Source organism: Cherax quadricarinatus, chromosome 37 (genome assembly GCF_038502225.1).
Source record: "Cherax quadricarinatus isolate ZL_2023a chromosome 37, ASM3850222v1, whole genome shotgun sequence".
NCBI lineage: Eukaryota > Metazoa > Arthropoda > Malacostraca > Decapoda > Parastacidae > Cherax > Cherax quadricarinatus.
Window position 1 is genome coordinate 6,203,120 of NC_091328.1, and position 14,955 is coordinate 6,218,074.

The window sequence follows — 14,955 nt, forward strand, 5'->3', positions numbered from 1 at the left end:
TGAAAGGTGGGTCCATCAGCGAGAAGGGAAGGTAAAGAGAGAGCAGCGGAGCGAAGACGACGACGGAGGTAAATTCTGTGTGCTCGTTGATAAAGTGGGCAGTCCAACAGAATGTGGCTGACTGATAATGGAGCTTGGCAATTCTCACAGAGAGGAGCAGGGCGCCTCTCCATGAGATATCCATGAGCAAGACGAGTATGGCCAATGCGAAGACGGGAGAGAGTAGTCTCCCAACCTCGACACTGGTGATAAGAAGACGGCCAGTAACCTATACGTACTTGGTTTAATAGATTGAAGTTTGTTGCCGAGCATAGTAGACCAACGGTGTTGCCAACGGGTGTGAAGGTGGGAAGATATTGCAGCAAAATAGTCCGTAAATGGAATACCTCTATATGAAACTGGTAGGTCATGTACCGCTGACCGCGCAGCAGTGTCTGCCTGTTCATTGCCCTGTATGTCAACATGACCAGGGACCCAACAAAAAACAATATCTTTATGCCTGGTAAAGATGCGGCGTAGCCAAAGTTGGATACGGAGGACTAAGGGGTGAGGTGTATCAAATTTCTGTATAGCCTGTAAAGCACTAAGGGAGTCTGAGACAACCACAAATGATAATATGCTACATTAATACATTCATGGGGGAAGTGTAAAACCCATAGGGGCCAATACCTAAGAAATGGGGGGGCAATCAAGTTCAATCAAATGAGGGAGAGGATACACCCAATTCTTTGGAAGTGTCTTGATGCAGGCGAGGGGTTTTTGATACAAAGAACTGGACCTAACCACCCCTTCCTTGGATTGAACGTGAATGCCTCATTACCCAGGCACTATATGATCACTACTGGTCTACAACTTCCCCGTGAATGAAATAAAGTTTGGAACGAGCCCCTCACCAGTATGTAGGTACCATCCTTGAGGGGTATTTGGCTACAAATGCCATTGTATGGATTCAGCATTTTATTAATATGCAAAATACCTTTCACCTTCAAATGTTATGTCACCTTATTGTGATGGTGATGTTCGAGAAATGCTTTCCTGAGATGCTTGACTAAATTCAGGTCCCTTAACCTTTTTTTTTTTTTTTAACTAAACAGTGGAGACATTTCTCCATTTGCCAAAGTTTACTTTTAGAAGGCTAGAAAAAAAAGAGATCACTAGACCTGTCTGAATTTCCTGCCAATTAGTGCTGGGAATGGGTAGGGGTGGCATTAGTTGCTTCGCCCAAAGGGAACTGGGCCATCGGTATTACTGGAGGTTGCCTGTGCACCAAGAAGTGGCAATGAAAGCTATGAATTTCTCTGTTTATTTTGGTTTGTTGTTCACTATTAATCAAATCAATATATAACTTGCAGGTCACACTTTACTCATAACCCAATCAGTCATGGGCTATAAGTTTGCACACTAATGAATGACAGGCAAGCTCCTTGCTATTTACACTGAAATCCCATTGCCATAGTAAGGTCATGTTTTCAATGAACATTGTACTAATATATTCATGGGGAAGGGCTGCTAAAATCATAAGGATCAAATGGCACCTGGGGAGCAGGCAGTAAAGAGTATTCAAATGGAGGGTAAATAATAATAATAATAATAATAATAATAATAATAATTGCTTGGAAATACTGCATATACAAGACTAAGTGAAACACTTCATAGGACTGTTTGATTTTAATTAAGAAGCCTTTCAGGAAAATACTTATATTATGCCATGTTACTCAAGTACAGAAATACTTAATTGCTTATCAAACACTGGGTTAAGATATGAACAATAAAAAGTAAATATAAATATTTGATAAATTCTTAAGGAGCAAAATATGTTAAGATGAAAAAGTAAAACATGTTGCTCTATATACATAGTGTGGGAGGTCTTGTGCTCCAATTACAATGAAGTACAGTTACTGTATTTAAAGCATGACAATTGGGTATTAAGTTCTACTGGTTAAAATATATGTAAACTACCCTTCAAGTGCTCATGTAAGACACCATGTACAGTGGACCCTGGATATCACCTGGTGCAGATATCAGCCAAATTGGATTTCGGCTGCTTTTTTGGCCTAAATTCCATCTTGGATTTCAGCCAGCAACTCGGAAATCGGCCACGTGCGTGAGAGTCTGGCTGCGTCTCTAGGCGAGTGAGCAACACTGCACGCATTCATCCAAATATTTTGTTTATACTCCACTGTTTTTTGTGGTTGTTTATTGAGTGTGACTGTGAAATAAGCCACCATGGGCCAAAGGAAAGTTCCTAATGCCAGACCTTTGGTAAAGAAAATGAGAAACACGATAGAATTCAAGAAAGAAATTGTAGTAAAGTATGAAATTGGTGTACATGTGCTCCAGCTTGCCAGGATGTATGGCAAATCCAAATCAACAATCACTTCCATTCTGGCAAAGAAAGTAGAAATCAAGGAAGCTAATGTTGCGAAAGGTGTAAATATGCTAATGAAACAAAGATCACCAATAATCAAAGATGTGGAGAAGTTATTGTTGGTGTGGATCAACGATAAACAGTTAGCGGGAGATAATGTTGTAGAGTCAATCATTTGTTACAACACAAGGCAGTTGCATATGGATCTCGTGAATAAAATGCCTGGAACGAGTGCTGCTGTTAGTGAATTTAAGGCCAGCAAAGGCTGTTTTGACAGATTTAAGAAGCGTAGTGGCATACACAGTGTTGTAAGGTGTGGCGAGGCTGCAAGTTCAGACAAATGTGCGGCTGAAGAATTCGTGCATGAATTCAAGGAGTACATAGAGGCTGAAGGATTCGTCCCCCAACAAGTGTTCATTTGTGACGAAACAGGCCTCTTGGAAGAAAATGCCAGAGGACCTACAGCACACAGGAGGAAAAGGCACTGCCAGGACACAAGCCTATGAAGGATAGGCTTACTCTTTTGTTCTGTGGCAATGCTAGTGGGGATTTCAAGTGAAGCCTTTACTGGTGTATCACTCTGAAAATCCCAGTGTGTTCAAGAAAAACAATGTTGTCAAGAGTAAATTGTGTGTGTTGTGGAAACCTAATAAGGCATGGGTCACAAGCCAAATTTTCATTGACTGGGTCTGAGAAGTGTTTGGCCCGAGTGTGAAAAAATACCTACAGGAAAATAAATTGCCACTCAAGTGCCTCCTGGTACTGGACAGTGCTTCTGCTCATCCTCCAAACTTGGTTAGACCAATTGTCCATGGAGTTAAGTTTTTTAACAGTGAAGTTCTTGCCTCCTAACACCACTCCTCTCATCCAGCCCATGGACCAGCAGGTCATTTGTAACTTCAAAAGACCTCTACACGAAAGCAATGTTGCAAAGGTGCTTTGAAATAACTTCGGACACTTACTTGACCCTAAGAGAGTTTTCTAGGAATCACTTCAATATCCTCCATTGCATAGGCCTTATAGGTAAGGCTTGGCAGGGAGTGACTTCCAGGACTTTGAACTCTACATGGGGAAAATTGTGGCCAGAACGTGTCCTCGACAAGGATTTTGAAGGGTTTGAGGCTGACCCTGACAACCCTCTGCCTGTTGTGGAATCTATTGTGTCTTTGGGGAAGTCTATGGGGTTGGAGGCTAGTGGCGAGGATGTGGAAGAGTTGGAGGAGGACCACAGGGAGGAGCTAACCACTGAAGAGCTGCAAGACCTTCATCTACAACAGCAACAGACCACAGCTGAGGAAACTGCTTCAGAGGAGCAGGAGAAGGAGGAGGAGGATGAAGAGGAAGAGAGAAGGGAGAATGTGCCTTCTTCAGTGATTAAAGACATGTGTGCAAAGTGGAGTGAGTTGCAAATTTTTATGGAGAAATATCACCCTGACCAAGCTCAAACAAGCTATGTCTGCAACATTTTCAGTGACAATACCTTGTCCCACTTCAGGCAAATCTTAAAGAGATGCCAGAAACAGACCTCTGGATAATTTTCTTTTTTGTGCAACAGGGGGTGCAGTGACTCTCAAGCTGATCCTAGTGCCAGTAAAAGACAAAGAAGGGAAGTAACCCTGGATAGGGACTTTATACCTGTAGTTCTTATGGAGGTGGATTTCCCTTCCAAACAATAACCCCAACTTCCTCTCCCCTCTTCGACTTCAATATGCCAACAAGTCTTCAATAAAGGAATGTAATGTTCATTTATCATTAAAATTTGTGCTTTATATTTATTTCTCATTGTTTTCTGTATGTAAAGCTATAGTAAATCTTTAAAAAAAATGTATTTTTTTGTTAATATTTTTTGGTGTCTGGAACGGATTAATTGTATTTACATTAATTCTTATGGGAAATATTACTCTGGCTTTCGGCCTTTTCGGATTTAGGCCGATCTTCTGGAACGGATCCGAAATCCGGGGTTTCACTGTATACTAATGGGATTTCAATACATAAATGGAAAAAAATGTAATGAATAATTCAGTACTAAGGATGAAATAACTTGTAACTAACTCTCAATCTGGAAATGAACTGGATCAGGATGTTTGATAATGATCCAAGACATCATCCAGCTTTCATTACCAATCTGTGAGTTAGGTGTCATCTGGTTAAAATATACTGCATTATGTTCACAAAGGATTAAGAGGAAAATGTAAAGCCTAAAAAAAAATTAGAACAGATCACTGGTTAAAAGGCTTATTTTAATACTGTACCAAGTAAGTGGGCTGATAATGCTGTTTAAACTGCATAATGCAATAAAAGATAAAGGAACGGATGTTTTAAAAAGTTCCTCCTGTTTCGAGTTTACAAGTGGATTGGCACATTTCTATTTCTGCTACACGAATACTTACCATTAGATGTTAGTTGCATTTTGCATTAAAGAAACTATAAAAAAAATATATTTAATATATACATCTGAAGCTATACAAGGGTATTAACAGAGGAAATAGTATTAAACAAATTCTTAAGTTTGCAAAACCAGAGCCCTAATTGGATGTAGTCTAGACACAATTGAAGGATTAAGGACTAAACGAGTGAAGGTTGACTGTTGACAGTACTGAGTAATGGTGGACACCAACTGACACTTGGCTGAATATCAAATATTAACATGGCTTGGTATGAAAAAAATAGGTATCAAGTGAATGGTATATAGAGAAGGTAAATACAATAGCTTATTATGGGCTTAGGTTGGCAAGTTTTGCTATTACAGAATATAAAAATTACTTATAAAAATTGCTGTACTTACCTGGAGCATACCTGGAGGGTGTTCCAGGGGTCAACACCCCCACGACCCAGTAATGGATTGGATACATAAAGCTACCCTGCCTTCTGATAATGTTAAGCCTGGTTGCATTTATTTGGTCATGCTCCTCTTAACATACTGAGCTTGTACAAGCAAAATTTAGGAAGCAGGGTAGGAGTTGTCCTCGACAAGGTTGGAGGGAGGGAGGGTAAAGGAGGTTTTGTGGCCGAGGGGCTTGGACTTTTAGCAGGAGTGTGTGTGTTAGATAGGAGTGAATGGAGATGAATGGTTTTTGGGACCTGACGAGCTGGACTGTGAGCAGGGTAATATTTTGTTAAGGGATTCAGGGAAACCAGTTAGTTGGAATCGAGTCCTCGAAATGGGAAATACAATGCCTGCACTTTAAAGGAGGGGTTTGGGATACTGGCAGTTTGGAGGGACACCTAAATTGTCATATCTGAGCACCTCTGCAAAGACAATGATTATGTATGAGCGACTGAGAAAATGTTGAATGATGAAAGTTTTTTTTTTTCTTTTTGGGTCACCCTGCCTCGGTGGGAAATGGACGACATGTTAAGAAAAAAAAAAAGTCTAAAAGCTGCATATATAGTACTGTATTTGCCTTCTCTTAAGAGATTCACAACCTCCTATTTTGAATTAAGTTGCTCTCCAAACCCATTCCTGTGGGCAATGATTTTGTCACCATCATCATATCATGCAGATAATCCTTCTCCACCCTTATCAACCTAAGCACCACTCAAGGAAGGTGCCTTGATGTGAGGAGCTCTTGATACAAGGAATTGGGCTTATCCTCCCTTTCTTTGGATCGAATCTGAATTACAATACTACCATTCCTCAGGTGTTGTTTGACCCTATGGATTTAGCATTCCCCAATTAAAATAGATAAAACCATAAAGTAAGCAATCTAGCCACCAACAATTGGTGTTTATGTATGGGTATTTTTGCATAATTTACAGTGTGAAAATTTATGAACCTTGTCAAAAATATGATGTGGCATATTCACATTAACAGACTCAAAACCCCATATTCGACAATTTTAATGTTTAAATACTTAAAAGAAACTGCTTCTTTAAGAAAATCAACAAAGTTTTCTGCCATTACAAACCACGGTACATGTGAATGTTTGTCAGCAGCTGCAGCAGCAGCCAACTCTAGCACTCTGGGATCTGCTGTCAAAAGGACACCAGCCATGCTGGCAGACTGTATAGCAATATCTATTTCAGCAATAATTTCTCCAACTGGTGTTGAAAAATCATAACGAACGGCATTCAAGATCTGCAGTAAGATGACAAAAAGTATATACGTATATCAAATCTGCCTGAGGGCACACAAGTTAAAAAAAAAAAAAATAATGTATATGAAGTCATACTATCCCAGTTGAACAAACGTAAATATAAAAGTCCTACCTGTACACCAAGAGACGAGTTGCACTCTGATAACAGCATAGCAAGTGTGTTACTAGCAACATCTGTGGTCAGCAGTGGCAGTGCCCGAGTTACCCCAAGAGCTTTCATCTGTACGTATTAATATGCGTTCAGTTTGTAGTATATTTTTTTGCTAGTTATCACTTGTATGTATTTTATTTTGAAGAAATGTCAAGAGTTTTAAGTGTCTTGCTAAATTTTGTTTCTAAGGCTCCAAATAGGACAGGTGTCCAGTGGCCTGGTAGGCAACACTAGCCTCACACACTATGCCCATGGTTCACCGGCCGGTACATGTACAAGGTAAGTAGGCCTAGTTGACATCAATGACATACTACTGTATAGAAAGCCCTTTGTTATGCTGAGCATGTCGGGCAAATTAGGTCTGTTATGTCCCAGGATGCGACCCACACCAGTCAACTGATAGCTGAGCAAGTTACAGAGGTAATGAACTCACAATTTACAAAGGTAATGAACTCCAGGTAGGTCTGGTCACAATCATGACAAGTTACAAAGGTATTTACAGATTACAGAGGTACGTAATGGGTCCAGGGACTGAGCCCCCTAAGTTTTGATAGCTGAACTAGGTACAAAGGTAATGAGCTCACAAGTTACAAAGATAATGAATTCTGTAAGAATGGTTACTTACGTTTATACATGGCGAACAAAATCTAATCTTATCTTAGGGTATCCAAAGAGAGTACATGGAACTGGTTATACAGCACACATACATCCAAGCATATACAACAGGCCTAGTGTGTAATCGACATGTGCCTAGGACAAAATGGTAACTAACAGAAACAGTAAGAGGGGTGGGCAACATAAGAATTTAAATTAGATGGGCCACACGAAACTAGTCTACAAATCATTGGCAAGGGACCATAATAGCCGAGGTGGGTCGTGGTTTGAAGTATGATAGTACGGTCAAGGAAGTGTACCTATCCTCTCCAACCTTGGATCGAATCAGATTGTCTCCCATTCCCAATGCACTATATGACCCCTATGGGTTTACTGCTTCCCCTGATTATAATAATAATTTACTATATTACATACCTTTTTCTTCGTAGCGACTGGTTAACCCAGGTAATTTACACAACTGTACAACTATGATAAATTTCTTTAGTGTTAAGTAGTCAGTAAGCCAATAAATTAAGTCGGGCCATAATGCCTAGGCATAATAGAGGCTCTCTCTGCACTGCAACCCATTATTGTAAATACATAATCTTAATGTACTACTTACAAAGAAATAAATAAATTTGAATTTGTTACTAGACAGGATAAATTAACTTACACTATTTGGTATAGGTGGAACAGTTTGAACAATAAAGTTTATACATTTTACAGGCAGTCATGATGAATAGTGGCTTTGTAGACAGTTTTCTTGTAGGGACCTATATTATTTTACCCTTCAAGGGGGCTTCTTGTCGAAATGAAGGGCGCTCGATCCAAGGAACCGGAGTTATTCCCTCAGGTTCAAACCTGAATACCCCCTACTCTTCCCATTTTCAGCCTAATTAAGGGAAAATTTTTAATTTTTTTGTGAGAAATCCACCTCTGTACTAACCTAAGAGAAAATAATTCACCTCTTCTAGCACTCCTGTCATAGTGGTCTGGTTGATATAGCACTCCACCCGAAATGCACAGCACGCTATTGAGTTTTGTGTTTAACATTATTTCAGTTCATGTAAACTACATTTTCGTATACTGCAGCAGAAATAAAGAAGGTTTGATGGAAAAAGAACCGTCATAAGGTGTCAAGAGACCCTCTAGTGAGATTGGGTGACCATCTGACGGGGTTTTTGATGGCAGAAGTTAGTGTGAGGTTGCCTGCGGGTCTAGAGTCTGCTCCTAAGTATACAGTTAAAATTACAGTATGTCCAATTGATAACAATATTCACTAAAAAATTAAATCTTGACTGATCTTTCAAGTTTCAACTCTTTAATTATACCAAACTCCTAGCCCCATTCTACATCTATAATAGTCGCAGAAATAGCAGTCAGTTTTGCCCTCACAGACCCCATTTCAAAATGACCCCTTGCAACAGCTTTTCTTAACAGCGGCCAATATCTGCTTTCTCTTAGCCTTTGTCATCTCTTGCACCACACTATCCTATTAACAGACTTCAAAACATTTCAAGCCGTATCAACATTATGTATGAAAGGGTTTAGAAAGGAATCTCGACGAGGAATAAACAAGGAATATCCAGATGTTCCTCAACTTAACCAGAGTCACTAATGTACTGACTCCTACTTGAACAATATATTAGTTTTATCAGCAACCAACTCCAGTATTTTCGATACTTATCCCCTCTGCTTCACAATCCCCTAAACACACAACCTTATTTTTTGTACCCAATGGAAACAAGTCACTGACTTTTTTTTTTTTGGTTATCCTAGGTTCTTTACACGTATGCTGCTATGTATGATAATCTATGTAGCTGTATTTATGTATACCTGAATAAACTTAACACTATACACTACCATGCCTCTATCACTTCATTTTGACTTGACCGACCACTAGCCCACAGCCACCACCTAACAATTATAATCATATCTAAGCGCTAAACCCACAAGGGTCATACGGCAACATAACGGTATATATTGGGATATTAGTAAAAGCAATAATTACAGTATTATAATGGAATATTAGAAGATTTAGAGAGAATCGAGAACTCCATGCACTTGTTTACCAGAACTTAAACTACGTAACACAGATCTTCTATCTAACAATGTACGATCATTTACAATCGCTCAATTCCTATATCGAAGCTTTATACAAAATTATTTTTAGTGCGTAATATTCCACATTCTTGAATTTTCATTTGTACCCTGTTATGTGCTGAAAATTTCCACCCAAGACAGGACTCGCAGCGATGGTTTCAAGTTGGAAAAATTCAGATTCAGGAAGGATATAGGAAAGCACTTGTTTGGTAATAGTTATGGATGAGTGGAAGAAACTCCCCAGTACAGTTATTGAGGCTAAAACGTTGTGTAGTTTTAAAAATAGATTAGAAAAATACGAGTGGGTATGGGTGGGTGTGAGTTGGACCTGACTAGCTTGTGCTGCTGGGTCTGGTGCCGTGCTCCTTCCTTGTGTGGAGGTGACCAGACTGGGTGGGTCATTGGGCTAATCCGGGGGGGACATGGACCTGCTTCGCATGGGTTAGTAGGCCTGGTGCAGTGTTCCTTCTTTCTTATGAACCTCTCTCCCTAGCGACCCCGATCTGTAACTAAACTGCGCTCCATTTAGAAGGTGATTTTTAACTATTTATATGATTAAAGACTTGTGTAAACCCTTGGCATTGTTATTGCGAAGTTGCGCCTGCGAGGCAGGTAGACATATGAAGACGTAGGCTTTCATAAATACACACACACAATATATATAATTATATATATATATATATATATATATATATATATATATATATATATATTATATATGTGTGTGTGTGTCTGTGCGCGCGCGCGCGCGCCGAATATGTAAAACGGGTCAATTAGCAAGAACTCATTTAAAATTAAGTTCTTTCTAAAATTTTCTCTTTTACGTTTAAAGATATATATTTTTCAATAACGTTAATGTATTATTTTTTTAATTTTGCACCAAAAGAATCTTTGAAAACTTACCTAACCTTATTATAACAAGAGCAATTTATTTTAGCCTAACCCAACTAAATATATTTTGAATACGTTTACAATAATTTAGTACTAAACAAACACAATCATATACATTTTTTTTCGTTAGGTTCAGAATGATTTTGGCGAAATTATTGCATACACAAATTTTCACTTGTCCTATATGGCAAGATGAGCATTGCTATTTAAGCCAAGATGGCAAGTTCTGCCTATTCGGCACGACACACACACACAATTATATATATAAGTATGTATATATATATATATATATATATATATATATATATATATATATATATATATATATATCTATATATAATATCAATCAAATCACATATTACTCGGGTAGATAATTTCCAGTAGATCCTTCATGTGTTAGCTCAATTCACCGACCAGTATGGTTTAAATAAGTGACCCACTGATCAGATCAGATAGACTGGTCCGAACCCTTGACTGGTCCGAACCCTTGACTGGTCCGAACCCTTGACTGGTCCGAACCCTTGACTGGTCCGAACCCTTGACTGGTCCGAACCCTTGACTGGTCCGAACCCTTGACTGGTCCGAAACCTTGACTGGTTTCAAACGGTTTCGTTGTGCACCACCTAGCAGGTTATTAATAGAATATTCAAGAGGTTGCTAGTAGAATTGCAGTAAATCAACCATTCAAATCATTATGAAGCTGTGTGTAGTCTGTGGTCAGTCAAACAAACGGGCTTCCACATGCATAAATTGTCATTTCTGTGGAAATTGGTGTCACGCCCCTTGTGCAGATATCCAAGAACTAGCTACAAGCAGTATTAAAACAGGGAAGTGTTTTTGGGTATGCCCAAATGAGATAAATCTGTGGACTAAAATCACAAGGGTATTAAAAGAGGTCAACATCAAAGCTGCTTTCATAGAAAACCTGGAAGCTTTCTACAACAGATGGGAACATAAAAAGTCCGGGCTGAATGGTACTGCCCTTGATACTGGCCATGTAGTCACAAACTGTAAGGCTGGAGATGATGTCCTGGTAGTCAGTAAATGGGGGGCTGATAGTGCTGTCCTGGGAGACAGTAATGGGGAAGCTGGAGGTGCTGTCCTGGGAGACAGTAATGGTGAAGCTGGAGGTGCTGTCCTGGGAGACAGTAATGGTGAAGCTGGAGATGCTGTCCTGGGAGACAGTAATGGGGAAGCTGGAGATGCTGTCCTGGGAGACAGTAATGGTGAAGCTGGAGATTTTGTCCAGGTAGTCGGGAATTATACGCAGGAAGGAATACATATGAATGACCTCATAGGGGACAGGAGCCATAGTAGGGAAACAAGTGTAGTCAAAGATAAGATAAAACCAATATTGCAAACTAGAAATACCGCAGGAAATAGCAAACAAGAGGACTCCACTAGCAATAGTGAGGATATATTACCAAAAACAAATGGTGGGAGCTCCATTGTTGGTGCTAGGGAGGATAGAAGTAAGACAGGGAAACATGCACCAACAGGGAATACAGTCACAGAAACCCAAGGCAAACGGAAACCAAGCCTGTGCACATACTATGCACTCGGTATCTGCTGGCATGGGAAATCTGGAAAAACAGATGGGACGTGCAACTATGACCACCCTAGGAAATGCCATGCCCATATGACAACAGGAAAATGCAAACTCCCTTCCTGTAAGCTTTTTCACCCTGAACTGTGTACCTCTTCAGTACAGGAAAGACTGTGCTATAACTTAAATTGCCAGGCATACCATCTAAAGGGGACAAAAAGATACAAAACATCCAGGCCATGGGAAAACCTGGGTAGCCACAGCCACTCAAGAGGGAGAGGTTTTTTAGTGCCAGGAAGGAAAAAAAACTGGCAGGAAATGGCAGAAATCGTACACCAAATCCAGTCATTCCTGGAGTGGAACCACAGTCGATGGCCTCCACTCCAAACCAACAGATACAGATACTAATGCCGGAAAAAAAATCCCCCCCCAGTACCAACAATACCACCAGTCCGATAACATTCTTCTTTGCAAATATACAGGGTCTAAAGCCAGCAACAAACAACAAAATACCTTTCATCCGTGGACTGCTTGCAGAGGCAAAGGCAATGTTCGCGGCTTTCACTGAGACCCACATAAAGGATCACTTGGACAACGAAATATGGATCCCAGGTTACAACCTATACAGATGTGACAGAGTGAACAGGCAAAAGGGGGGGGGGGGTTGGCCTGTACATTGCAGAGTCACTTGTTTGCACAGAACTGCTAAATGCCTCAAATGATGTAGTGGAAGTTTTAGCAGTAAAGGTCGAGAACCAAAACCTAGTCATTGTGATAGTCTACAAGCCTCCGGATGCAACATCCCAGCAATTCCAGGAACAGCTGTTAAAAATTGACCACTGTCTGGAAAACCTTCCAGCTCCTGCACCCAACATCTTGCTCCTGGGGGATTTCAACTTAAGGCACCTAAAATGGAGGAATATAGCAAATAATATTGTTGCAGTAATAACACCAGGAGGCAGCTCTGATGAAAACTCACACTCACGCGAGCTTTTAAATCTCTGCACAAAATTCAATTTAAACCAGCAAATAATAGAGCCTACTAGACTGGAGAATACACTAGACCTCATCTTCACTAACAATGATGATCTGATAAGAAATATCACCATATCAAAAACAATATACTCAGATCACAACATAATTGAGGTTCAGTCATGTATGCGCAGAGCCCCAGACCGACATAATGAGATTAGTCACGAGGGAGCATTCACCAAATTCAACTTCAATAACAAAAACATAAAGTGGGACCAAGTAAACCAAGTCCTAACCGATATAAGCTGGGAAGATATACTAAGCAACACAGACCCCAACTTATGCCTAGAACAGATTAACTCGGTAGCACTCGATGTATGCACAAGGCTTATTCCTCTAAGAAAAAGGAGGAGTAGATGTAAAACAGAAAGAGACAGGCGCTCCCTTTACAGGCGACGGAAAAGAATAACAGAGCGGCTAAAAGAGGTCAATATATCTGAAATGCGTAGGGAGACACTGGTCAGAGAAATAGCAAGCATCGAACTTAAGCTAAAAGAATCCTTTAGGAGTCAGGAATCGCGGGAAGAACTAAAAGCCATAAATGAAATCGAAAGAAACCCAAAGTATTTCTTCTCCTATGCCAAATCAAAATCGAGAACAACGTCCAGTATTGGGCCCCTACTTAAACAAGATGGGTCCTACACAGATGACAACAAGGAAATGAGTGAGCTACTCAAGTCCCAATATGACTCAGTTTTTAGCAAGCCGCTAACCAGACTGAGAGTCGAAGATCAAAATGAATTTTTTATGAGAGAGCCACAAAATTTGATTAACACAAGCCTATCCGATGTTATCCTGACGCCAAATGACTTCGAACAGGCGATAAATGACATGCCCATGCACTCTGCCCCAGGGCCAGACTCATGGAACTCTGTGTTCATCAAGAACTGCAAGAAGCCCCTATCACGAGCCTTTTCCATCCTATGGAGAGGGAGCATGGACACGGGGGTCGTCCCACAGTTACTAAAAACAACAGACATAGCCCCACTCCACAAAGGGGGCAGTAAAGCAACAGCAAAGAACTACAGACCAATAGCACTAACATCCCATATCATAAAAATCTTTGAAAGGGTCCTAAGAAGCAAGATCACCACGCATCTAGAAACCCATCAGTTACACAACCCAGGGCAACATGGGTTTAGAACAGGTCGCTCCTGTCTGTCTCAACTATTGGACCACTACGACAAGGTCCTAAATGCATTAGAAGACAAAAAGAATGCAGATGTAATATATACAGACTTTGCAAAAGCCTTCGACAAGTGTGACCATGGCGTAATAGCGCACAAAATGCGTGCTAAAGGAATAACAGGAAAAGTCGGTCGATGGATCTATAATTTCCTCACTAACAGAACACAGAGAGTAGTCGTCAACAGAGTAAAGTCCGAGGCAGCTACGGTGAAAAGCTCTGTTCCACAAGGCACAGTACTCGCTCCCATCTTGTTCCTCATCCTTATATCCGACATAGACAAGGATGTCAGCCACAGCACCGTGTCTTCCTTTGCAGATGACACCCGAATCTGCATGACAGTGTCTTCCATTGCAGACACTGCAAAGCTCCAGGCAGACATCAACCAAATCTTTCAGTGGGCTGCAGAAAACAATATGAAGTTCAACGATGAGAAATTTCAATTACTCAGATATGGTAAACATGAGGAAATTAAATCTTCATCAGAGTACAAAACAAATTCTGGCCACAAAATAGAGCGAAACACCAACGTCAAAGACCTGGGAGTGATCATGTCGGAGGATCTCACCTTCAAGGACCATAACATTGTATCAATCGCATCTGCTAGAAAAATGACAGGATGGATAATGAGAACCTTCAAAACTAGGGAGGCCAAGCCCATGATGACACTCTTCAGGTCACTTGTTCTATCTAGGCTGGAATATTGCTGCACACTAACAGCACCTTTCAAGGCAGGTGAAATTGCCGACCTAGAAAATGTACAGAGAACTTTCACGGCGCGCATAACGGAGATAAAACACCTCAATTATTGGGAGCGCTTGAGGTTCCTAAACCTGTATTCCCTGGAACGCAGGAGGGAGAGATACATGATTATATACACCTGGAAAATCCTAGAGGGACTAGTACCGAACTTGCACACGAAAATCACCCACTACGAAAGCAAAAGACTTGGCAGACGATGCACCATCCCCCCAATGAAAAGCAGGG

General features: G+C 40.5%; 1 protein-coding gene across 1 annotated transcript in view; it reads right to left on the reverse strand.

The window, feature by feature from the left end:
- Positions 1-483: 483 nt before the first annotated feature.
- The window catches only part of LOC128703446 (uncharacterized), a 32,443-nt gene continuing 17,971 nt past the window's right edge, over positions 484-14,955 (reverse strand). Inside the window, exons 5-6 of the mRNA XM_070091835.1 lie at positions 6,578-6,685; positions 484-6,446 (exon numbers count right to left, since the gene is read on the reverse strand). Coding sequence (XP_069947936.1) covers positions 6,171-6,446; positions 6,578-6,685 — 384 coding nt within the window. The 3' untranslated portion in view covers positions 484-6,170. The remainder of the gene's footprint in view (positions 6,447-6,577; positions 6,686-14,955) is intronic.